Genomic DNA, 26,592 nt, shown 5'->3' on the forward strand with positions numbered 1-26,592 from the left:
CTGGTCCTTGCAATTTACCAACTTTAAATACAGCCAGCCTTTCTAATTCATTTGCTGTATCAAATTTTAGTCCACTCAGTGTCTTAATTACCTCCTCCTTCACTATGATTTTGCAGTACCTTCTTCCTTAGTAAAGACAGATGCAAAGCTCTCATTTAGTACATTTGCCATGCCCTTTGCCTCAATGTGTAAATCCCCTTTTTGTTTCCTTAGCGACCTATCTGACCTTTTACTACCCTTTTACTATTTATATGCCAATAGAAGGCTTTTAGATTCCTCTTTCTGTCAATTGACAGTCTCTACTCTCTCTTTGCCTCTCTTATTACTTTTTTCACTTTCCCTCTGAAATGCCTGATTCTCACTTGTATTATTAACCCATTCCCTTAACATACATTCCCTTTTCCTGCTTCATCTTACTCACTGGGTTGGATTTTCCTGGGCCCATCGTGCCAGGATTAGGGGCGGGGAGCCTGAGAAATTAGGGGAGGCAGAGGTCGGGGGCCACAATGACATGGCTCCTAAATGGATTCCCAACGCCAGGGAAGGTTCCCAGGGATGGGCTTGCGTTAGGATTGGCTGCCTGCGCCATGGCATCTAGCCGGTTAAGCTGTTAAGTTCACAGTTAGTGGTGATTTTGTAAGCTCGCTGGCATTTTATTACTGACGATGTGACCGCCACCCCCTCGCCCCTGCCAACTATGCGCAGAGGCTGCCAGTTCAATGGAGGCGGCCTCCCTGTGACAGGGTCAGGGCCCATTAGAACCAGAGGCTCTATGCCACTATAACGTGGACATTGGCAGGAAAGTCTCTGTCCAAAGCCCTCCCTCCTGCACCATCTCTTCAGCCATGCATTCATCTGAACTAGTCTTTTAACTTCTACACTTACTAGTGGGTGGTACCAGGATTAATCTGCAAATTGCTACCTTTGAAGTCTTGCTTCTTAATATCTCTCCTAGCTCTCTAAAATCTGCCTGTAAGGTCTCATCTCTCTTTTTCTCTATGCTATTGGTACCAATGTGGGCCAGGACAGCTGGCTCCCCTCAGAGTGACCTGCAGCAGCTTATTGACAGCACCTCTGTTCACATCTCCTGGATGACCCTGAACTCCTAGTCTCCTCTCATTTTAATTTTCTACCTTTTGTTCACACTGACCTCTCTAACCTCAACCTCCTGCAGTGTTCCAATGAAGCTCAAAGTAAGCTCGAGGAACAGGATCTCATCTTTTAGGATTATTTACGGCCCTCTGGACTCAGTATTGAGTTCAACAATTTCAGACTGTAATCTCTGCCCCATTTTGTTTCCTTTCTCTTTGCAGAAATTGGTTGTGTTCTGATTTTCCTTTTTTTTTGCTTTTGGACGGCAGCAGTTCATCATGCGCCATTTATAACTCCTCCAGACACATCTTTTGTTTAAGACTTGTCCTATTACCATTCCATTTGGTCCTGCACCACAAACTCCATTGTCATTTTCAAAAATTCATTCACAGGATGTGGGCTTTGCTGGCTGGGCCAGCATTTCTTGCCCATCCCTAGTTGCCCTTGAGAAGGTGGTGGTGAGCTGCCTTCTTGAACCGCTGCAGTCCATGTGGAGTAGGTACACCCACAGTGCTGTTAGGGAGGGAGTTCCAGGATTTTGACCTAGCGACAGTGAAGGAACGGCGATATATTTCCAAGTCAGGGTGGTGTGTGGCTTGGAGGGGAACTTCCAGGTGGTAGAATTCCCGTCCATCTGCTGCCCTTGTCCTTCTAGGTGTAGTGGTCGTGGGTTTGGAAGGTGCTGTCAAAGGAGCCTTGGTGAATTCCTGCAGTGCATCCTGTAATGGTACACACCGCTGCTACTGTGCATCGTTGGTGGAGGGTGTGAATGTTTGTGGATGTGATGCCAGTCAAGCAGGCTGCTTTATCCTGGATGGTATCAAGATTCTTGAGTGTTATGGGAGCTGCACTCATCCAAGCAAGTGGGAAGTGTTCCATCACACTCCTGACTTGTGCCTTGTAGATGTAGGTGGACAGGCTTTGGGGAGTCAGGAGGTGAGTTACTTGCTGCAGGATTCCTAGCTTCTGACCTGCTCTTGTAGCCACAGTATTTATATAGCTAGTCCAGTTTCTGGTCAATAGTAACCCCCGGGATGTTGATTAAGTGGGGGATTCAGTGATGGTAATGCCACTGAACGTTAAAGGGCAATGGCTGGATTCTCTCTTGTTGGAGGTGGCCATTGCCTGGCACTTGTGTGGTGTGAATGTTACTTGCTGTTTTGCACACAAGTAGTCCTGTGTTATAGCTTCACCAGGTTGACACCTCATTTTTAGGTAAGCCTGGTGCTGCTCCTGGCATGCCCTCCTGCACTCTTCTTTGAACCAGGGTTGATCCCCTGGCTTGATGATAATGGTAGAGTGGGGGATATGCCAGGCCATGAAGTTATAGATTGTATTTGAGTACAATTCTGCTGCTGCTGATGGCCCACAGTGCTTCATGGATGTCCAGTCTTGAGTTGGTAGATCTGCTCGAAATCTATCCCATTTAGCACGGTGGTAGTGCCACACAATACGTTCTTTGACTCTACCGCAGACCTTCCCTTTTGTTCTTTCTCACCCTTCATTCTCCTTTTCACATGTTTAAAATCTATTACATTAACAACTTTTCCCAGTTCTGATGAAACGTCATTGACCTGAAAGGTTAGCTTTTGTTTTTATTATTTCATGCTTTATGGGGATTGCTGGCTAGGCCAGCATTTATTGTCCATCCTTAATTGCCATTGAGAAGGTGGTGGTGAGCTGCTTTCTTGAACAGCTGCAGTCCATGTGGCACTGTGAGGTACACCCACAGTGCTGTTATGGAGGGACTTCCTAGATTTTGACCTAGCGACAGTGAAGGAACGGCAATATAGTTTCAAGTTAGGACGGTGGCTTGAAGGGGAACTTCCAGGGTGGTGATGTTCCCATGCATCTGCTGTCCTTGTCCTTCTAGGTGGTAGAGGTCACAGGTTTGGAAGGTGCTGTTGAAGGAGCCTTGATGAGTTGCTGCAGCAACTTGTAGATGGTACACACTGCTGCCACAGCACCTCAGTGGTGAAGGGAGTGAATGTTTGCTTATGGGCAGGGTACCAATCAAGCGTGCTGCTTTGTCCTGGATGATGTCAAGCTTCTTGAGTATTTTTGGAGCAGCACTCATCCAGGCAAGTGGGGAGTGTTCCATCACACTCCTAACTTGTGCCTTGTAGATGGCGGACAGGCTTTGGGGAGTCAGGAGGTGAATTACTCACCGCAGAATTCCTAGCCTCTGACCTGCTCTTGTAGCCACAGTATTTATATTGCTGGTCCAGTTCAGTTTCTTAGGCAACATACCATCCTAGATTCAAATCTGCTGCTGCAGAAACACCTATCTGCCCTCTTAACTATAGAATCATCCATCACTATTGCTTTCTCAATATTCCTGCTGCCCCCTTATATAGCTGAGCTACCCATGGTGCCATGAACTTGGTTCTGGCTGAACTCTCCAGATGACCAATCGCTCCCACCAACGTTCAGAACTGATTACCTGTTGGAGAAAGAGATGCACCCAAGGAACTCCTGCTCTAATGGCCTATTCCTCCTCAACCTTCTGGCAGTCATCTATTCCCTCTTTGTCTGCACACCCTTAAACTGTGGGGTGATCACCTCAGATTTATGCTATCCACGTACTTCTCAGCCTTGCGGATGCACCTTAGTGACGCCAACTGCTACTCAAGCTGCAAAACCCAGAGCTCAAGCTGCTCCATCTGACAACACTTCCTGCACATATGGTTCTCCAAGATATGAAAAGCATCCTGGAGTTCTCACATGAAATAGGATGCACTCCACAGGACTGAGGTATCCTACCATGCTTCTATTTATTCGACTAGTAAGGCTTAAGAGAAACAAAAGACTTGTACTTACTTCTAAAAAAATTGGCTAGTCACCAATTAGCACCTTCCCCTGTGTCGAAATCACTTTTAGATATGTTTACCTCAATCCCTGACACTTGGGCTCTGACCCTGAACTTCTTCAGATATGCTGTTTTTACCTGTTGGCCTGCGGTTTTTCCACAGGCCCTCTCTCTCTGGCACCCGCTGACTCTTCGCTGCCACTTTGGCCTGTTAGCTTCCCACACTGTTTCCCCTCAGGCTCGCATCATGACCTGTCTTCTTCTGGCACATGACTGTCAGGCACAGCAGATGCCCTTGCTCATTGGTAAGCAGAGCAAAGAATGTTGTGAAATCAGTACTTTGAATTGAAAGCACACTGAAGGAGGATTGAGATAATGGTATAAGCTGTGTTCCAAGATCCCATAGTTCCTGGGGAGGCATTGAAGAGAGATGTATAGATCCGGTGGATCAATGATAAGAATTAAATGCAAACAGGCCCAAATATATTTTAAGGCAGAGGAGGACGGTACATGTAGCGCTAATAGCCACTGCCAACACCTCTCACCATGCTACAAGCACCCCTTGAGAGGTCTTTGTCCCTCTTCCCCCAAACAGGCTCTCCATCCTCCTTCCATCCTTCTGCAGCGTGTCTCCAGCTCCCCATCCCCAAAATTAGCTGAACATTGTGTCCCTTTCACTTTTACAGCCATTCTGTTTGGTTCATTCCTCCTCCAATGAAGGATACTCATTCCAGGAATTTAAATCCTACAGCTACCCCAGAATTTCCACTCAACAGCGCAGTGCTTGGTGGATCTCTGCCTTTCCTCATGAAAGTTGGCTGGCGAGATCAGCATTGACTAACACGTGGCGTCACAACTTTCAACAGGTCATTTGGCTGCTGAGCATTGTCTGTGCATAAATGAACTTCCCTTGTTTATTAAATGAAGCATCTGCAAATGCTTACTTGGCTCAGCTAGGAGCACTCTTGATTCCGAGTTGGCCACCTTATGTTTCAAATCCTCACCTTAGGACTGAAATATCAGCCTAAGTAATGCACTTAAGTCCTAGAGGGAGGAGGAGGGTATTGGGAAAATGCTGTGCCTACCAGAAATATGTGTAAAAAATACTTAGACAGCTATCTTGTGTTTCATATCTATTGCATGGCACCATAATCTCTTGGAGAAAGGTTCCCAAGACTGTTATGTGCCAGCAACATCGCAAATATAACAAGACCTTATGTTGACTTTTCTGAGCAAATTCAATAACACATTCTAGATGAACGCAAAATTTTACTTGAAATAACAATGACTGGAAATCTTTATACAATGTTTACAATGTCACTGAGAGCTAATGGCTAAAGGAAATCTCTTCACCATGTATAAAATTCTGCCATTATTCAAGGGTTTGGGACTTTGTCACATTGAGGAATGTATTTCTGGATTTGTTTCTTCTTTCATTAACCCACATGTCTACTGAGCCAAATCCAAGATTCATTCTTACATTATTGGAAACTGCAATTATGACACATCCTATTTCTATACAATTATACCTTTGTATAGTTCAGCTGGACTTTGTTTTTTTTCCTTTACATCAGAGAGTTTCATAATTATGTGAGGACAAATTCATTGCTGAGTCTCAGCCGTGTTCCTTATCACACCTCACCTGAAGGTACTGACCCATAATGGGATACAGTACCCTGGGCACAGATCACTCTCTGTACCTAGACATGGTCATTCTTCATGTGTGATCTTTGCCATTGAGGGCTGGCTGGATGATCCAACCGTGGAGATCATCTTGTTCTAAAAATGTATTCTGGGGATATGGGTATTACTGGCAAAAGTGGCATTTGTTGCCCATCTCACATTGTACATGAGAAGGTGGCGGTGAGCAGCTCTAGTAGTGTAAGTAGTTCTAGTAGTGTAAGTACTTCCGCAGTGCTGTTTGGAAATGAGTTCCAAGTTCTTGACTCAGTGATGATGAAGGGTAACGATTATTTCCAAGTTTGGATGGTGTGTGGTATGGAAGAGAATCTGAAGGTGATAATGTTCCCATGACCCGCCCTTGTCTTTCTAGGGGGCTGAGATTGGGGGTTTTGGAGTTTCTGCTGCAGGCACCTAGGCAGGTTGCTGCAGTGCATCCTGTAGATAATATACACTGCAGCCAGAGGGCGCTAATGGTGGAGGGAGTGGACATCCTCATTCAGTTATCTCACCTGCATGGATTCCATTTGAGGTCACTGTAGCGACCTTTGTAACTCAAGGGCCTGGGACAATTGCAGCATCCACGGTGACTTATCCTGTAAGTCAGACTGAGGATCAGCCTTAGGATTGTCCTGAGATCTATGCAGCGGAGAGACTTTGGGACCGTAACTAAATTTCTGTTTTCTCTCCTGTACTCTTGTTTCCCCTTTGAAAGCATCTAAGCATGTATTCCTCAACCACATTCTGTGATAGCAAGTTCCACATTGTAACCACTCTCTGAGCAAAGAAATTTCTCCTTATTTCCCCATCAGACTTATTATTAAGTTTCTTGGTTTTATGACTCTTTGTTTTGGATTCTCCTACAAGTGTCTTGTGACATACGGTTATTTAGTTTTGAAATAACACCCTCTTCCATTTTCGAATTGTCACAGTTACCCTGATTGCTCAGTGAAGTTCTCTGGCAGTATTAAAGTCAATTAGACTGCCAAGGCTCTCTTGGCTGGACAGTGTGCAATTACATATATGCAGCACTTTGTTTTTTCAAATTCCTTCTCAGAATATGGGCTTCGTGATGAGGTTGGCATTTATTGCCCATCCTTGCAGGGGAATTGGAAAATAAAAGTAAGGAAGTGTTGCTGCAGCTTTACAGGACCTTAGTGAGACCACATATGGAGTACTGTGCACAGTTTTGGTCTCCTTACTCAAGAAGGGATATAACTGCATTGGAAGCAGTTCAAAGAAGGTTCGCTCGACTGATTCCTGGGATGAAGGGGTTGTCTTATGAGGAAAGGTTGAGTAGGTTAGGTCTATACTCATTGGAGTTTAGAAGAACGAGAGGTGATCTTATTGAAACAGATAAGGTTCTGAAGGGACTTGACAGGATAGATGCTGAGAGGATGTGTTCCCTTGTGCAGGTATCCAGAACTAGAGGGCACAGTTTAAAAATAAGGGGTCTCCTATTTAAGATGGAGGTGAGAAGAATTTCTTTCTCTCAGGGGGCCATTAGACTTTGGAATTTTCTTCTCCGGGGAGCAGTGGAGGCTGGGTCATTGAATATATTCAAAGCTGGGTTAGACAGATTTTTGATTGACAAAAGCGTCAACAGTTATGTGGGGAGAGTGGCATCAAGGTCACAATCAGATCAGCCATGATCTTATTGAATGGCAGAGCAGGCTCGAGGGGCTGAATGGCCTACTCCTGCTCCTATTTGTTACAATCCTATGATCCCTCATTGCCTTGAGAAGGCGGTGGTGAGTTTTCTTCTTGAAGCAATTTGATGCAATTGGGTTGTTTGCTTAGCCACTTCAGAGGTCATTGGAGGATCAACCACGTTAGTGTGGAGCTGTAGTCACATATTTATCTCCAAACCAACATCAATGAAACCAAATTACCTGGTCATTTATCACACTGCTGTTTGAGGGATCTTGCTGTGCACTATTTGGCTGCTGCATTTTCACCAGTACAGCAGTGGTTACACTTCAAAAATATTTAATTCGCTGTAAACTGCTCTAGGCTTCCTGACGTCATGAACTTTGTTATATACAGGCAAGTCTCACTTTCTTTTTATACACTGACGCTCCTCATCATGAATGGAAAAAGAAATTGCTCCAGAAGTTATTCCAGGCACTTGTTACTTCTACTGATTGTTACCAGTTGCCATGCTCCGTTTATACTCAGACAGTCCAATATTGCTGCGACCTTTCGAAATAGTGGTTAAATCCTGGGATTGTTTCGTGGAGACCACTTTTTCCTACATAGCTCATGACACTATTGTGCAATAGAGAGAGATACAACAAGAAAAAGAATCTGCATTGAGCATAAAACAGTTTCCTGGATAAGTTGGTGTGGGGCAGATGGGAAAAGGTGGAGGGACTGACCTTCCAAACTCTCCCAGCATGATAACATGCATTGTTGTAGCTTGTTGCTCAATTTTGCAATATAGAAAGGTGTGCAGCTTGATAGCAGAGATGGGGGAGGTGAGACCAAAATGGTAGCACCATGGAGACTGAGCATCAGCTGCAGGAAGAGGAAGCAGACAAGCCAACAGTCACAGCAACTCGAGAAGTGTGGCTGTAGCTCATTCAGGGCTTCCTCGCTGAAAGATAAAGAACGACCTGTCAGTGAACACATCCTACAGAATTACAAAGTGGCCCAACTTTAATTCTATCAAAGCCTCACTGAATGTAGCAATAAGTGGAGGATATCAATGCTTCAGCATTAATAACAGAGCAAAGTATAACTGTTTGTTATAGATGAGTACTATGGTATAAACCATCCCATAATGGGGAAGCAATGTGGCATAGAGGTTTCAATTTGGGTGCAAAGCTTGTTCAGGATTGATCGAGTTCTTTTTCTTCTCAAGTTTCTGCTCAATCTCATTTGAATATCGCTGAATGGAATCAGACAATATTTTAGAACATATTTTTAAATTAAATTTCAATTGAGTATGTTGCTCTTGTGGCGCAATGGGGTAGTGTCCCTACTGTGGAGCTAGAAGTTCTGGGTTCAAGTCTGGTACCAGGACTTAATGGTCATGGAAGGTGTGTACACAACATAGCCAAACAAGTTGAGTTGTAACCTGTAACTCTGTCCAATATGTTGGGTGGTAAGAGCAGGAGAGTCTCCTGTTCAGCTGTACTTGATGTGCAGTGGTACTCCTCAAGCTATAGCCTCTGGTTTTAGACTAATGCCCTGTTCTTGGAAATGCAAACTATGGTCACAGATGTGTCTGCTTGATGTGGGACGCTGTCTAAGTCTAAGCATATTCCTTGATCTATTTAAGAATGGTAATCCGGTGTAACTTTCATATTACAGCTGAAAATCAGAAAATATATGCATTTTTAATGAGTCCCTAGTCCACCACCTGTCTTAAGTAACTGAAAATTATTTTAGAAAAACTAAACAGAACTATTTTGCACCGACATTGGCATACAATAGTCAGTTTCAGAAAAAAATACAAAAAGAAAATCATTATTTTTGCTCAGGTCTCTGGAGTCTGACTTGAAACCACAACCTTCTGACTCAGAGGCAAGGGTGCAGATTACTGACCCACAGTTAAAACAAGTGTGATTTGCAGGAAAATATTGCAGTTCTTGAAAATCAAAGAAATATTGGTGAAAACTAAAAGATTGAAAGTAAAGTAGGTTAAATGTTCAGAAAGAAACAGAAATGTTTTGTAATGGGGATAATTAGATGAATTTGTACACTGAAAGATTTTATCTAATTATGTAAAGTTATCTTCCCATCATCATTTGTGTGTATTGAGGGGGGTGGAGGGGTTGAGGAGGTTGTTTGTGAAGCTTGTGTGGTTGGTGTGCCAAACTGGGTGTGTCTCCGTAGGAAGTTGGAACTTAAGTGGAAGACTTGTTATTTTCAAAAGTGGCTAAGTTCATAGAATTGTTACAGCACAGGGAGCGGACATTTGGCCCATTGTATCTGTGCCAGCTCTCTGCAAGTGCAACTGAGCAAGTCCCACTTCCCTGCCTTTCCCCCATAACCCTGCAATTTTTTTTCTCTTCAAATAATTAATCAATTCCCTTTTGAAAGGCATGATTGAATCTGCCTCCACTAGACCCTCAAGCAGTGTGTTCCAGATCCTTAGCACTCGCTCCACAAAAATGTTTTTCCTCGTGTCACCTTTGGCGCTTTTGCCAATCACCTTAAATTGGTGTCCTCTGGTTCTCAATCCTTTTGCCGATGGGAGCAATTTTTCCCTATCTACTCTGTCCAGACACCTTATGATTTTGAACACCTCTACCATGGTGGCCTTGTTATGTGAGTGTGATGTTCAATATGTTATGGCAGAGGGTATAGTTTGGGGAAGTATAAAACTTGAGGGGAGCATAGGGGGAGAAATGATTAGTCTTTGGAGAGCTTAAGATGGTGAGTTCTGGGGGAGAGAATGGTGAAGGTTGAGTGACAGGGTGTCGTAAAATGTTTGAGAGAAAAGTAGGATACGGAAAGTTAATCATTGAAAAGAATTTGGCACTGCTGAGTGGCAGCTTAAAGGCTGATAGATGTAAACTGATTGCCATGGTTCATTGGGGCATTCTCATCAATGAGTCAGAAGGTTTGAGGGTTCAAGTTCTCACAGCAAATCTATTCTAACACTCCAATGCAGGACTGTGGGAGCACTGTACTGTCAGAGGAATCACAGTTTCACACAGTGCAGAAGAGGCCCTTCGGCCCATCGAGTCTGCTCTGACATGTGAGAAACACCTGACCTACTTACCTAATCCCATTTACCAGCACTTGGCCCATAGCCTTGAATGTTATGACATGCCTAGTGCATCCAGGTACTTTTTAAAGGATGTGAAGCAACCCACCTCCACCAGCCTTCCATGCAGCGCATTCCTGACCGTCACCATCCTCTGAGTAAAAAAGTTTTTCCTCACATCCCCCCTAAACCTCCTGCCCCTCACCTTGAACTTATGCCCCCTCGTGACTGACCCTTCAACTAAGGGGAACAGCTGCTCCCTATCCACCCTGTCCATGCCCCTCATAATCTTGTACCACTCGATCAGGTCGCCCCTCAGTCTTCTCTGCTCCAATGAAAACAACCCGTCTATCCAACCTCTCTTCATAACTTAAATCATTTATCAAAATAAACTAAAACAAACATTTCCATTCAGAGCTTTTATTCAAAACCTTCCTCCAGGGGGATAAATATTGGCCAGGACACAGGGCAAAACTCCCCTGTTCTTCTTTGAAATAGTGCCGTGAAATCATTTACATCCACCTGAGAGAGCAAGGTGGCCATCAGGCAACATCCTGGTGAATCTCCTCTGCACCCCCTCCAGTGCAATCACATCCTTCCTATAATGTGGCGACCAGAACTGCACACAGTACTCCAGCTGTGGCCTCACCAAGGTTCTATACAATTCCAACATGACCTCCCTACTTTTGTAATCTATGCCTCAATTGATAAAGGCAAGTGAACTGTATGCCTTTTTCACCACCCCACTAACATGACCCCCCCCACCTTCAGAGATCTATGGGCACACATGCCAAGGTTCCTTTGTTCCTCGGAACTTCCTAGTGTCATGCTGTTTATTAAATACTTCCTTGTCAAATTACTCCTTCCTCACACTTTTCGGGGTTAAATTCCATCTGTCACTTATCTGCCCATTTGACCATCCCGTCTATATCTTCCTGTAGCCCAAAACACTCCTCACTGTTGACCACCTGGCCTATCTTTGTGTCATCCGCAAACTTACTAATCCTGCCCCCCTTATAGTCATCTATGTCATTTATATAAATGACGAATAATAGGGGACCCAGTACAGATCCCTGTGGTACGCCACTGGACACTGGCTTCCAGTCACTAAAGCAGCCTTCTGTCATCACCCTCTGTCTCCTACAACTAAGCCAATTATGAATCCACCTTATCAAATTACCCTGTATCCCATGTGCATTTGCCTTCTTTATAAGTCTCCCATGTGGGACCTTGTCAAAGCCGTCTTTTAAATTAGATAATTTAACTGGGGCTCCTTTGCTCTCTCAGGTGGATGCAAATGATTTCACGGCACTATTTCAAAGAAGAACAGGGGAGTTTTGCCCTGTGTCCTGGCCAATATTTATCCCCCTGGAGGAAGGTTTTGAATAAAAGCTCTGAATGGAAATGTTTATTTTAGTTTATTTTGATAACACTAAGCATGTTTGCAGCAATGTGATAAAGGTTGGAAAGGGTGCACATTAGTTTAATCTTTTCTTTAGTTCATACATTATTTGGCTTTTTGGTATCAAAATCCATGCTGCAAACAGTAAAAGGAGATTTATGCATTTACTTGTTTACCTGAGTCTAATATGTGAAGGAACGCCCTGGCCCCTCCACATGCAAGTCAGCAACAGGTAACATCTTATCCACCATCAACACTGCCAGAGGTGATCTGCTTGTTAAGGGTGGAGTTTAAACGCCTACTTTTTCCTACAAAGAAGACTGATAACAGATCTAATCAAATACCACGATTGCATTTTCAGACATAACAGGAAAGTAACATCCTCAGGTTCTGATCTGCATTTCAGTGCTGCAGGAGATTTCTGGGCATCCCAATGCTCGCTGGAGAAGAGCAAGCTGCAGTTTTCTTCATTTATAGCTTTTATTTAATCTTTCTTCCCTATGCTTATGAAGTCGCCTGAATCTTTCCTGAGTTGCAGTTGAGCTTTTCTTTTCATTGAGAGATTTGTAAGGGCAGGACTAAGTTGCACAGTGCAGATTGCAGCCACAGAATCATACAGCACCCAGGGCGGCCCAAAGCAATGTCTTTTTCATATAGGATATAAGGAGGAAAATGCTGGAAATACTCAGCAGGTCTGGCAGCATCAGTGGCAAGAGAAACAGAGTGAATGTTGCAGGTCGGTGACTCTACATCAGAACTTCCAGGGTCAAGGGGAGAGAACAGGGGAATGGGACAAACGGGGTTGCTCTACAGAGAGCTGGCATGGACTTGATGGGCTGAATGGCCGCCTTCTGTGCCATAATGACTCTGTCTGCTGGATTTTGTGGATAGGCCTGGGGTCCCGCCGGCAGGAGCAGAAGTGGGTGGTGCTGCCGCTTGCTAAGCGAGTGACAGGGGAGAAGCGATCTTTAGCCAGCCAGTCAATTTACTAGCGGAAGATGCATGGAACGATAAGGTTGTCAACTGTGATTAAATGTATTCCTGGAGGTTTCATCACATGACTTTCCCCCACACTCCAGCCATTAGTCAGTCCAGACATCCATCCTTGTGATGTACTGTCTTCCTACACCAATTGGAAAGCAAAAAGACTCATTACCCAATTGGATGATGCTTGACTGTCAGCCAAAAAGCCTTTTTTCCCTCATTTTCAATATTTTTATATCTAGTAAAGAATAATGTCCAAAGAAAATGACAAAATAAAATCTTTTTTAACGCCCCGATGATTTTACTCCAGGGTTTCACACAACAGTGTCTTGGAGATTGATCTTCAATTACTGGAGACTCCAGGCCAATCCTGAAGGATTGGCAGCCCTAGCAAATGACCAGACAGGGAATGGAGGCAGGCAGTGAGACTGTGGTTGTGGCGCCAGGTGATGTCATATTTCTAGGTATGCCAGGCCGCTTTAAATGTGTCTGCTCCCCTCACTGTTAATGGTCCCTGGAACGACCCCTGCTGTCCCAAAACAAGCCTGTGGCCTTGGAGAGCCAAAGTCCCACCAATAGTAGCCCCAGTGAAGGCCTGAGGAATAAGGAGGTTGGAAGCGTTACAGAAGGAAGATCCTGGATGGCCCCATGATTCAGGGACACCTCCCTGCAGACTCTCCTCCAGTCTACTCAGGAAAAACAGGAGGTCCTCTTCCCTGGGGATGGGAGGAAGAGGCTGGCCTGCCTGACCAAGCAGGTCACAGAGGAGGTCAGTACCCAAGGGGTTGTCCCTAGAGCTTGGCTGCAGTGTTGCAAGCGGGTGAGTGACCTTGTTTGTTTAGCCAAGGTGCCCCCCGCCCCCACCACCAATCTCATTTCTCTTAGGGGCTGAGGGTGAGGTTGGTGGGGGAGCAGTGCCCATCCATTTAATGGCAAAGTGGCTAGGCAGCAGCATATCCTGTCAGAGGCATAACTGAACCCCGGCAACGGGCATTCGTTTGTTAGTAGTGACTGTGGCAAGATGGCTTCAGAGTGCCCGCATGCAGGAGGCATTGGGGCGAACCCCTTCATGGGCAGCTAGGCTTAGGTCTTGTTCTAGTATTTGCTGGTCGACTAACATTGTTAATCTTTGTGGCTGCAGGAGAAAAGGGCTCAGAATGCCAAGGAAGGAGCCCACACTGGGGCTGGCGTTCTCTATCTGGCCATCCTGACACCAATGGAGGAGGGTGCATTAGAATTGACAAGGCAGCATGCCAGCTGCTCCATCACAGGTGGTGAGACCAGAGTGCATTCACAAGAGAGTGAGTAGCCTCGTTGTGAGCACAAGGTATTTTTTGGCTAACAGGTGACATGGAGATACAGTGAACTCCACTGGACACATGGATCTCTATACTGGTTGCAGTTGTAAGGACATTGTGGAAGCCCAGAATCCTCGAATCTGCCTTCTCTTTTATGTAGGTCAGCAACAAGAGCAGAGTGCTGCTGTAATCAAGGAACAGTTACCCGCTTCTGAGGAGGAGCGATCCTCAGAGGGGCCACTGTCAAATCATTCAGATCTAGCAACTTAAAACTGGGCATCCATGAGGCACTGTGGGCCATCAGCAGCAGCAGAATTGTACTCAGCCACAACCTGTAACCTCATGGCCTGGCATATCCCTCACTCTGGGGAGGTGGTGGCAGAGTGGTATTGTCACTGATTAGCATTTCAGAGACCCAGGGTATTGCTCTGAGTTTGAAACCCACCACTGCAGATGGTGAAATTTGAATTCAATAAAAATCTGAAATTCAGAGTCTGATGACAACCATGAGACCATTACTGATTGTCGTAAAAACCCATCTGGTTTACTAATGTCCTTTAGGGAAGGAAATCTGTCATCCTTACCTGGTCTGTCCTACATGTGACTCCAGAACCACAGCAATGTGGTTGACTCTTAAATGCCCTTTGAACAAGGGCAATAAGGGATGGGCAATAAATTCTGGCCTGGCCAGTGACACCCACATCCCATGCCAAGCTAGGGGATCAACGCTGGTTCAGAGTGTAGGAGGGTATGCCAGGAGCAACATTAGGCATGCCTAAAAATGAAGTGCCAACCATCGCCCTTTGATGTTCAATAGCATTACCATTGCTGAATCCCCCTCTATCAACATTTTGAGGGTTATCATTGACCAGAAACTGAACTGGACCAGCCATATAAATACTGTGGCTACAAGAGCAGGTCAGAGGCTGGGAATTCTGAGGCGAGTAACTCACCTCCTGGCTCCTCAAAGCCTGTCCACCATCTACAAGGCACAAGTCAGGAGAGCAATGGAATTCTCTACACTTGCCTGGATGAGTGCAGCTCCAACAACACTTGAGAAGCTCGACACCATCCAGGACGAAACAGCCTGCTTGATTAGCACCCCATCCACCGCCTTCAACATTCACTTCCTCCACCACCGACACGCAGTAGCAGCAGTGTGCACCATCTACAAGATGCACTGCAGCAACTCACCAAGGCTCCGTCAACAGCATCTTCCAAACCTGCGACCTCAACCACCTAGAAGGACAAGGGCAGCAGATAGATGGGAACACCACTACCTGGAAGTTCCCCTCCAAGCCACTCACCACCCTGACTTGGAAATATATTGCCGTTCCTTCACTGTCGCTGGGTCAAAATCCTGGAACTCCCTCCCTAACAGCACTGTGGGTGTACCTACACAACATGGACTGCAGCAGTTCAAGAAGGCAGCTCACCACCACCTCCTCAAGGGCAATTAGGAATGGGCAATAAATGCTGGCCTAGCCAACATTGCCCACATCCAATGAAAGAATAAATGAAAAACTCCTTCTGCATCCTCCACCAGCGCAAGTACTCTCACATAGATGAGAATCCATTCACGTTTAGATTTGACACACGATTAGATTTAGACATGCACACGCCTGAGCAGCTGCTGATAGCTGAGGCCACTCACACTTGGGGGAGTATAGGAGACCAGCCCAAGGTTGATGACGGGCCTTTGAGTTGTCCATGAGGCAGCCGATACTGGATGTTCAGCATGAAGAATGTGATGACCTGGGAGAGATTCCAGATGTTATGTGTGCCCTAACTCAGACTGCGGAGGAATCCATCCAGGTCATGAGTGCGGCCATTTCCCTCTCATCTGTATGCATGGTCTCCTCCATTGAGAGATTGGCGACTCACGTGGAGATCCAGATTCAGCAGGGCACTCTCTAGATGCTAGAGATGCACGCAGACCTGTATGTCATTGCCAATTCCATGAGTATTGTACAACAATAGCTGGGTATGAGGGAGACAAGGTGCCTGAGAGTCTTCTCCAGGCCCTTGTCCTTTTCAGGTCAGCAGGAAGTTACAAGTGTTGCTTGTGAGTGAGGAGGAATGGCTGTCTCTGTACCTGGGGGTCTTCTCAGGGCACTCCGAAGCTGGACAATGGCTCCTTAGCCCCTCCAGTTGTGCAAATGCCCCAGTGGCCACGGTGGTAGAGGAGGCTCCTGGGCCTGTACAAGACTGCCTCCCCCCGCCAAACCTCCAACATGCCAGGGCCCTTCAGGCCTCAGGCAGCCAGTGGGCGATCACCAAAGTCATTCCAGACCACATGGGCAAGAAAGTCAGCAGCTTACCTCCACCGTAAGCTGGCAGGGTAGGACCACACGGAAGAGACATAAGAAGAGCAACTAGCTGCACTTGTGGTTCACAGGTGACAGCATGGTTAAACATTTACTGTTTCCGTCTGGTTTTATCTTCAATAAAGCTGGACCGCATTCTGCCAATATCTCCTTCAATGACTTGCAGTCCTCTGGGGTTTCAGAAGCACACGGACTTGCCCCAAGGGTTGCTTAGGAGGGGCCAGGGTGCCTGCGGTTCTTGCTTGTCCCATGTCAAAGAGTGAGGTGTCACCGGCTGCAAGGTTAATGGGATGTTAAATGAAGGATTTGACAAAAGTGCAACAGGAAGGTAATGGAATGGAAGAGTCAGGTAGCACAGCTCATCTGAAACATTCCTGGATTAGCTCATCCCGAGCTCCCCTTGCGCCCTAACTCAAAGCTGCCTTTCCTATGGTTCCTGGAGTCCCGCATGCTGCATTGTCCAGTCAACAGCTTCCTCCATGTCCCCATGCCCGAGGGAGCATCACACTCCACTCTATCCTCGCTGTTCAAGGCCTGCCCCCCCACCCATCCTCGTTCTGCAGTGCCAGGTTGTGCCCACCATGATACGCGAGACCCTCTTTGGGGCCAAGGAATCAATCCAGGCACCTGAATCACATCTTCAAGCCGATGTCCTGCTCAGTAGTCACTCGGGTTGCTCTATGGCAGGTGTGGTACCTCTCCTCTGCATCCTTGCTTGGGTTTCTCAGAGGAGTAAGTGACCATCTCTTTAGTGGGTGGCCCTTGTCTCCTAGAATCCATCATTGAAGGCACTTCTGGACTCAACAATGAGTTCAACAATTTCGGACCATAACCTCTGTTCCCAATTTTTTCAGACAACAGATGTTGGTGATGACTCTGCTATTGCTTTTTAGACCTCTAGTCCCATCTTATGTTCCTTTATTTGTCCCATCACTATCCCCATTTTGCCTTGTCCTTCTACCCTATCTTCTCTTTTGTCCTTTCCTCCCCTTCCACCTTTGTATGTTTGTATTTGCTTAAAAACTGATACATCTCTAACATTTCCAGGTTCTCATGAAAGATCGTTGACCTGAAATGTTGACTCTGTTTCTCTCTCCATAGATGCTGCCACACCTGCCAAGCATTTGCAGTCTTTTCTGTTTATGCTTCAGATTTCTAGCATCTGCAGTATTTTACCTTGAAAGAAATGTTTTCTAATTGTTCCCTTTTTAAAAATTTTCTTTTGTTGTGGACGTGTTCCACTCACTGCAATCTCATTTGAGAGAAGGGACCTCAAATAGGCCTTGGGCCCCTCATTCACACATTTAATAGCATGAAAAAAATATCAGGGCAGGACAGAGAGCAAAGCCCTGGTGACCTCCAGAGATTATTGCTAAAAGAGTCAAAGGATGAACAACTATTGATCTCTAGTTCAACAAGTAAGGGGAATCAAACAGGTATCTGTAGACCAGTCAGCGTTGGGTAAAGGCATGTACCTGTCAGCCAATGAAGAAGGTACATGGCAAAGATGAGTGTGCTGCTGCCTGTGGCACGTGTTTCTTAAGGGGGTATACATGCTAAACTCAAACCTAAGTTGAAAATTCCCTGACTTGGTGGGAGATACCATTTTGAGCGTTGTGCACAGCCATTGCCTTTCCCACAGGCTCCATTGTACACAAGTTGCACGGCTTGCTTCCCTTGCAGTAGAGGAGGTGGAAGAGGAAATGTGTACAAATGCTTAGGCTTCCAGCTTGAGGCCCTCATCTAGCATTCAGCGGCTTCTCAGTGTGATCTGCAGGGTGTAACCTGGTTCTCTCAACAGCCATCTACCCAGAATGTGGGCAGCATGGCGATGATGGCAAAATGGTGTGCCCACTCAAGCGATCACAAATGTTTTCTCTGCTTAAAGACAAGTGAGGGCTGATATCAGAAGAGCCTTCACGCCCACATGGCTACCATCTCTGATGCTTTGCCCTCCAAGTAACCAGCCACTCATTGAAAACAGAGGAGAGGTGAGGAGGGGGTTGCGTCAGACTAACATCAAGTTGCCTATGAACCAAACAGCACAGACTGTTTGACCTGACAGGCACTTCCTGGGGTAGTTTGAAAGGGAAGCTTCATGCTGTAGTAACCATCACTCCTACAGGAAGAGCCACCTCTGATCCAGGTATATGTGCACTGACTGCCATGTGGCACATGTGACAATCCGCCTTGTGAACGGAAGGTGTTTTAGACAGGGGTCCTCTGACAGAATCACACACAACGACAGCTTCCATTTATATTATGGCAGAATCTTGCGTTGATTGGGCAGGCAGATGTCCGACCTGAACGCCCGTGAAATTGCGCAGAATGATGTCGGGTGTGCGTCCCGACATCATTGCGCACACGAACAATATTGAGGTCGGCAGGTGCACACAGTAGTCGCAGTTGTGCCCGCCGACAATTAAAGGGCGAATTAAGGCCATTAAAAACCCTGTTGTCCACAATTTTATGTTGCCCGTGCAATTTTACACTTGTCACATGGACAAAACGGGCAGGCGGGCAGCCCGATTTTAACGAAACCTCATCTGAGGGTGGGACGAAAAGTCCGTGGTGAAATATAATAGAAAAGGATATCTGGGAACTGTGGTTTTTTGAGTTCTGCTGTTAGGTGCTTGAATGTGCTGCATAGACACAGTTTGGTGCATTTTTTTCTTCCCATTTAATCTGCGCAGGTCTGCGGCTTCCTGAGGCAGCTCCGCAGCAGCTGTCTGCCTTCAGGGAGCTCGCTAGAAGCACCCACCCGCACCCCCACTTTTGTCGTTGCTTGCCCTCTTCCTACCAGCAACCCCCTCCCCCCCCGCCCTCAGCAGCATGGAGGCTTTCTTAACCCGCGTTTCATGTTGGCTGGCCGTTAATTAGCAAGCCAATGTGGAATTGCATTCGGGGGCTGATCGTGTGTAGAAGCGCATCCCGCGTCCGCTTCTGGGCCCGCTGACTTGGCGTACATGCCAAGCGTAAAATTCAGGCCTATGACTTAAATGTAGAAATTTCCTCAATGTACATCACAGAGGTGGGTCATTTAAAAATAAGAGACAGGACCATATGAACAGGAGGAGGCCATTCAGCCCCTTGAGCTTCTTCTGCCATTTAATGAGACCATGGCTCATCTGCAACCTAACTTCTTTGCCCCATATCTCTTAATACCTTTGGTTAACAAAAATCCATCAATCTCAGTTTTGAAATTAACAATTGATTGAGCATTAATTGGCATTTGCAAACAAGAGTTCCAAATTTCTATCATCCTTTAATTTTGTGTCAAAGTGTTTCCTAATTTCACTCCTGAAAGGCCTGGCCTTAATTTTGAGTCTGTGCCCTAATCCTAGAATCCATAGCCAGCAGAAATCATTTCTCTCCATATAGCCTTCTGGATACCAAGCCAAAAAACAAGATATTAGGAGAGGTGGCCTAAAGTTTAGTGAACAAGGATGGTTTTAAGAATGAAGGTAGCAAGACAAAGGGATTCAGGGAGGGAATTACAGAGCAATTCTACGCAGCTGAAGGCACAAGTCCAATGGTGGGATGAAGGCAAGTTGGAATACACAAGGCCAAAGACAGAGAAATGGAGAATTTGAGGGGAGAGCTGTAGGGCTGGTGAATGTGCAGGTCCAACGTGAGCGACAAGCCTGACCACAACATTTCAGGAGTCTTTATGCCTGCATAGTTGGGCCTTGATTCCCCTCTTCCTCATTGAGCTTCCTCAACTCTGAACCACAAACCCAGTCTTGTCCCTTTGTAAGGTGCCATATTAAAGCAAAACAGGAACTACCTATAATGAGGTAAAGTGTTGGAAAGGGAAAGAAAATGCAAAAATAGCATTCTTCTCAACAAAACCAATGGATGCATGGAGCAAAATGCAACTGAGAGAACAAAGCAAGAAAGAAGTTAACATAAATCTCTTTGAGGCCTACTAAGTAGGCTTCATTGGTTTCCATTAGATTTAAAGGGTGAGGTTCAGAATGTCGACACAAGTCACACCTGGGGGAGAATTTTCTCCCCATCGGGTGGGCTGAGCGGGAGTGGGCACAGGCAGGCGCATAGCCGGTAGCCACCCGCGATCGGCTGCTTGCCGCCATTTTATGTTGACAAGCCAATTAAGGCCCACCTAGTGTGACACGCAACTGGAAGCACTCATCACTCCTTGTGGGCGGGGGGAGGAGGGAGAGTCGGGGTCTGCGCTCTTCTGCATGCCTCAGGGAGATTAAGTTCACCTCAAAACATGTTTGAAATAAAGAAACAAAATTATGCAGACACGTCCCCTCATGTGACAATGTCACATGAGCTGGGATATGTTTATGAATTTTAATAAAATTTTAAATTTAATTTATAAACCCTTCATGAAACCGCAGCCCGCCCGTGGATGAGGTTTCATGAGAAATGCGAAGGCTGCCTGGGCTCTTTGCCTGCCCTCCAACCTTAAGGTCAGACAAACAGCCCTGACAATGATTTTAATTAGGTGATTAATGGCCTGAACAAGCCTTTGACAGTTCAGCGGGTGCGCAGCCAACTCTGGTGCGCGCCTGCCAAACTGAAGATCGGAATGATGCGCGGTGATGTTGGGATGAACACCCGACGCCACCACGCGTCATTTTACCCGTCAGCGTGCGGGGCCCTCCCCCGCTCGCCGAACCGAAGATTCAGCCCTTGGTGTCAGAAGATCCAGTGTGAACTCATTAAGCCTTTATTTAAATAAGATTTAGGTTGATCAGTAGCACAGAATAGCCAAAAAAGACTCCAGATTTGTATTTAGAAAATGGAACAAAGCGTGTATCCGATACTCAATGTCCCAATTCTCTATGGTCAGCAGTGGTGCAAGACTTTGGGAAATCAATGCCCCAATTAGGAGCTTAATATTTATGAAAGCAATGTGGACAGGCTCAGTTTTTGTGCTTCAGTGCTATGCTTCTCTCAGAACTTGACAACTCAACACGAGGTCCATAATCAGCTGTGCCATACCAGACACTTTACCAGAGGTACTGACCCATTTAGAATAAGTAAGTTAATGTTTTAAGTACTGATATTGCACAGAACAATCTCAATCCCCGTGGGAGAAATTGCCAACATCCTTCCACTTCCGAATATACAAGGTCATTGGAGCAAAGCGAAGACAATAGTTACCCCAAAGGATGAGGAGTGGACTCAACCCTGACAACCCTTTGGGTGGCTGCCAACTAGTCTGGACTATTTTTTTGCTTTACAAACTGAGGTAAAGAGATGCCAGAGTGTGAGACCAAAGTGGGGCTGAAAGTCAAGTAATGGTTGCTGGGCACTGTGTACTGTCACAGTCATATCTAGTACAGTTCAATAGCTAACAGATCAAATAGTAAATGCCACTCTTAGCGTTGCACTGAGGCACACAGGCAAGGAAGGTCAGATGTAGACAGTTTTTTCAAATTTAATATTTCTTTGGCGTGTGTTCTCTCTCTTACTATGGGTCTCACTGAGGCAGTTTCTAATCAGCAGCCCAGTCCAGGCTCTGTTCCCAGATCACATTTCCAAAAATGTTCTTGTTTTATCTAGTATTCACCAGCAGCGCTGCCCCTTTAAATTTGGTCACAACACATCCTGGGAGGGGATGGGTGGGGTAGGTGATTGCAGAGGCCAATGGATTGGAAACTTCACAGGAAAGACTAGAATAGTTAGCCCCACAAGTCGGTCAAAATTACAAGAAAGACAGGTGATACGTGTATATAAAGATAAAAATTATCCCAAAGGATTAGCTCCATGTTTCAATATATCACTTGTTCACTGTTTAATAAATTAGCATAATATTTTAAGCTTATAATGCGGTCTATTGTGATGCTGTGTCACTGTTAAATGCTGGAAACAAGCATGAAACCACATTTATATAGAGCCTTTAATGGCCTCAAGACACCCCAAAAGTGTAAAGCTTTACAGCCAATGAAGTACTTTTTGATGTGTGGTCACTGTTGTACTGTAGGGGATGTGGCAGCCAATTTGTGCACAGCAAGTTCCCACAAACAGCAACGTGATAATGACCAGGCAATCTGTTTTAGTGATAATTATTGAAGTGAAGCCAGGGAAAATTCCACTGCTATTCTTCAAAAGAATGCCAGGGGATTTTCTATATCCACCTAAAGGACAGACAGGGCCTCAGTTTAGGATCTCACCTGAAGGACAACACCTCCAAAAATGAGAAGCATTCCCTCAGTGCTGCACTGGAATGTCAGCCTGAATTATGTTCTCAACTCACTGGACTGGGGCTTAATTTCTCAACCTTTGAAGTCAGAGGCTCCAACTATAGCTACAGCTGGCACTTACAGCAAGAGTGCCTAGAAGAACAAGATGAGTTGCAGTTACAATTAAACTAAACACAATTTTCAGACAAGATTTGATCATTCTCCTGCACACATTACTGAGATGTGACCTAGATCTCAAGGGGAAAATAGCCACTCAACACAATGCTAGGGGTGAACTTGGTCTAAGCCAGCATTGCAATCTGCCACATGGGTTTATGGTGAATTAACAGCCCACTTTTCTATTAACCTCAACCAACTTCAGCCCCAGGGTGTTAGAGCTTGCCAATGAGAGCAGTCTGAGATACAAAAACTGACATAATCTGGAGTAAGAATGTTAAAGAGAAAGGTTAAAAAAGTAATCATCACCACCAATTGCAATTTTGAGCTGGTTTGAGCATGTTGGATGACAGCAATGCTGCTTCAAAGGCTCAGTCACTGATAGTACTGTCCAGGTTCTGCATTCAATCTATCATATGTCACAAGTATATTGATCTCAGCCAGTGCAGCAGTAAAGTTGCTGCATTCAGCTCCATTCAGTACCTTGGACCATTGAGGAAGAGCACAGGGTTGTGAGTGGGAAAGGGAAAATAAAATGAACCAGAGATTCCACTCAGCATCCCTACTCTGGTCTCAGCAGGACAGAATTGAACTCAGCTGTGATGCCTCCGTGATGGAATATCTAGCTGACACCCTCAGCTTCAGCTTTGATACGAAGATTGATGTCTTGGGTGAGGACAGCTGGCATGTTAGGAACTGTATCCCAGTCTCATTCGGGTAAGGGTGTGGGGTGGAAGAGGGAATTAATTTGTCAGGCAGTGGGAGAATCTGCATTATTATCCATCCTCTGTTTATATTTTGCTGCAACTTTCTACATCCATTCTCAATTAATTTTGAAACTAAACGCTTTTTTATCCATAATTCGATTGTTTGTTAACCCTAACTTTCTAACATACTCCTGATTGACCTTGTGAAGGGTGTAGCTTGAAACAGGCAAACAAAACTAAAAATGTTTTTGCATAAGGCGATTGATTAATCTTCATGTCAGTCTGAACTTTGGCTGAACTGTGCAAAATATAGGTGCTTCCTTTACATATTCAAAGCGCTGATAAACTGGCACTTTCAAAGGCCGTGTGTGGCACAACAAATTAACCACCATCTCCCTGATGTGTTCTTACAGAGACAGCTCACGAGTGGTTCACATTCAACAGATATCTGTACAAAGATCTCTACAAGTTTTAGACTGCAGTTTCTTTTCAATCGCTGGCAAGCCAACACATGGCAGTCTTGCATGTATACTTATTATCAATGTTAAAGACTGGCAAAATCCTGGCACTGCTATTAGTGTCTGTATATTTCATGCAATTTGTGATTAACTGTTATGTCAGCCAAGTGATCTGGCCAGTGAAAAACTACGTAAAGGTTCAAGAGCCTCTAGTCGTGTTGGTTTGGCATTGGCCATTTCGTGCAGACTTCACTCCGAGAGAAGACATTTGCCTGGAGTTATATGCGATTGACAATTGTATTCTCACGCGCAACAGGTCCATGTTTGATCGTGCAGATGTCGTCGTGTTCCACCATAGGGAGCTTCAGGTCAGAAGTTCCAACCTGCCAAAGCAGACAAGACCTCCCAACCAGAAGTGGCTCTGGGTATCTTTGGAGTCACCAACTAACACAAAAAGGATTCATCAGCTCAATGGCTACTTCAACTGGACTATGACCTACAGGACAGATTCTGACATCTTCCTCCCTTATGGGACACTCGTAGAAAGTGACCAACCATCTAATTTCACCATCCCTAAGAAATCTGGCATTTCAACATGGGTTGTCAGCAATTACCGCAAAACTAGTCTGAGGGCAAAGGTGCATGCCAACCTATCCAAGCACATGAAAATAGACGTTTATGGAAAAGCAGCCAGAAAATTCATCCCTGATGAAATGCTACTGCCAACCATCTCTCACTACGCCTTTTACCTGGCTTTTGAGAACTCCATACACAGAGACTATATCACAGAGAAGATCTGGAGAAATGCTTTCATGGCAGGGTCTGTTCCCGTGGTGTTGGGGCCCCAGCGGGCTAACTATGAACAGTTAGTCCCACCGGATTCCTTCATTCACGTGAATGACTTTGCCTCCGAAAAAGAACTGACCAATTTTCTTATGGGTCTCTGGGAGAACAGCACTCAATACGAGCATTATTTCAACTGGAGGAGAAAGTATGTGGTCAAGGTTTCCACTGACTGGACAGAGAGGTTTTGTAACATTTGCACTAAATTTCATAGCCTTCCTCAGCCAAAAGTATATCGTAATTTACATGCTTGGTTTCATCAGTAGAGATTTGTTTTTAATCTACCTCATAGAATAAAATTTTATTCCTTTAAATCAGTAGATTTATATACTTTATGCAAAATTACTGTTGCTATTCTGAAATGTCACTATTTTGATATTTTGCTTGAGCAGGAATCTCTCAAGATTGTCACTTTGGAGAGGGTGAAAAGGAGATTTACTAGATGTATAGCAGGGCTGAGGGATTTCAGTGAGTGGCAAATTTGGGATTGTTCTCCTTAGAGCAGAAAAGGTTACCGGGAGATTTAATAGACGTGTTCAAAATTATATGTGGCTTTGGTAGGAGTAGATTGGGAGAAACAGTTTCAATCAGCAGGAAGGTCAGTAACCAAAGGACACAGACCTAAGGTAATTGACTAAAGAACCAATGGGGATGAGGGGAATGTTTTTTATGCAGCGAATCATGACGAGCTAGAATGCACTGCTTGAAAGGGCGCTGGAAGCAGGTTCAACAGTGACTTTCAAAAGCGGAAATGTCTGTTTAAAGACAAAAATTACAGGACAGGGGAAAGAGCAGATGGGACTAATTGGATAGCTCTCTCAAAGGGGCAGGCCAGTCAGAATGGGCCAAATGTCTTGTAAGATTCTATGAGACCCCAAGAACCCCATGTTTGGCAGTTAAACCAACAAATGCTGGAATTTATGCAGTGCTTTGGTCAGTGTTTGAAAGCTGGAGATCCTTCCAGTGAATCTATTTCCCTTCGTAGAAACTGATGCAAATTAGATGCCAGAATGAGCAGGTAGCATTTAAATGCGATTGTCTATTGTAACTCAGCCAGGTCTCCCAACCTGGGCTACTTTCCAGTGATCTTTCCTGATAAGTGCTTGTGGGTGGACACTGACCCTGATCAGACTGAGTTATCATATTACGCCCAATTTCACGCCTGGCCACAAAAAAGATAAAAGCAAAAAACTGTGGATGCTGAAAATCCAAAAGAAAAATAAAAATACCTGGAAAAACTCAGCAGGTCTGGCAGCATCTGCGGAGAGGAACACAGTTAACGTTTCGAGTCCATATGACTCTTCAACAGAACTAAGTAAAAATAGAAAAGAGGTGAAATATAAGCTGGTTTAAGGGGGAGTGGGACAGGTAGAGCTGGATAGAGGGCCAGTGATAGGTGGAGATAGTCAAAAGATGTCACAGACAAAAGGACAAAGAGGTGTTGAAGGTGGTGATATTATCTAAAGAATGTGCTAATTAAGGGTAGAAAGCAGGACGAGCAAGGTACAGATAGCCCTAGTGGGGGTGGGGTGGGGTGAAGGGAAGGGATCAAAATAGGCTAAAAGGTAGAGATAAAACAATGGATGGAAATACATTTAAAAATAATGGAAATAGGTGGGATAAGTAACCTGACTACACTCACAATGAAAGCTCAGGTTTGGTTAATGTATGAAACTGCCAGACGTTAACGCCCAACATAGAACCAGAACTCAGGGTGAATCAGCACTTGCAGGAGACAAAGGGAGAAGCACTGGGGTTGGGGTGGGGCAGGGATGTGGGGGGAATGGATGGTTCAATTTAGGGGAAGCAGGTGAGGGTGAGGGAGAGGAGACTGAAATCCTGTTTTGGAAGAAGAAGGTGTGAAAAGGTAGCAATGGCATATTTGTTACTACACTTCCTCTGCCTTAATACAATATCGTATTAATGAAATCATCATCATA

The 26,592-nt window shown here is 45.2% G+C and overlaps 1 protein-coding gene across 2 annotated transcripts in view; it reads left to right on the plus strand.

The window, feature by feature from the left end:
- LOC144685224 (alpha-(1,3)-fucosyltransferase 7) overlaps positions 1-25,978 on the plus strand; it is a 49,143-nt gene extending 23,165 nt beyond the window's left edge. For both annotated transcript variants that reach the window (XM_078549654.1, XM_078549655.1), the window contains exon 2: positions 23,765-25,978. In XM_078549654.1, coding sequence (XP_078405780.1) covers positions 23,863-24,918 — 1,056 coding nt within the window. In that variant the 5' untranslated portion in view covers positions 23,765-23,862 and the 3' untranslated portion in view covers positions 24,919-25,978. The remainder of the gene's footprint in view (positions 1-23,764) is intronic.
- Positions 25,979-26,592: the final 614 nt, after the last annotated feature.

This window comes from Cetorhinus maximus, chromosome 10 (assembly GCF_964194155.1).
Source record: "Cetorhinus maximus chromosome 10, sCetMax3.hap1.1, whole genome shotgun sequence".
Lineage (NCBI taxonomy): Eukaryota > Metazoa > Chordata > Chondrichthyes > Lamniformes > Cetorhinidae > Cetorhinus > Cetorhinus maximus.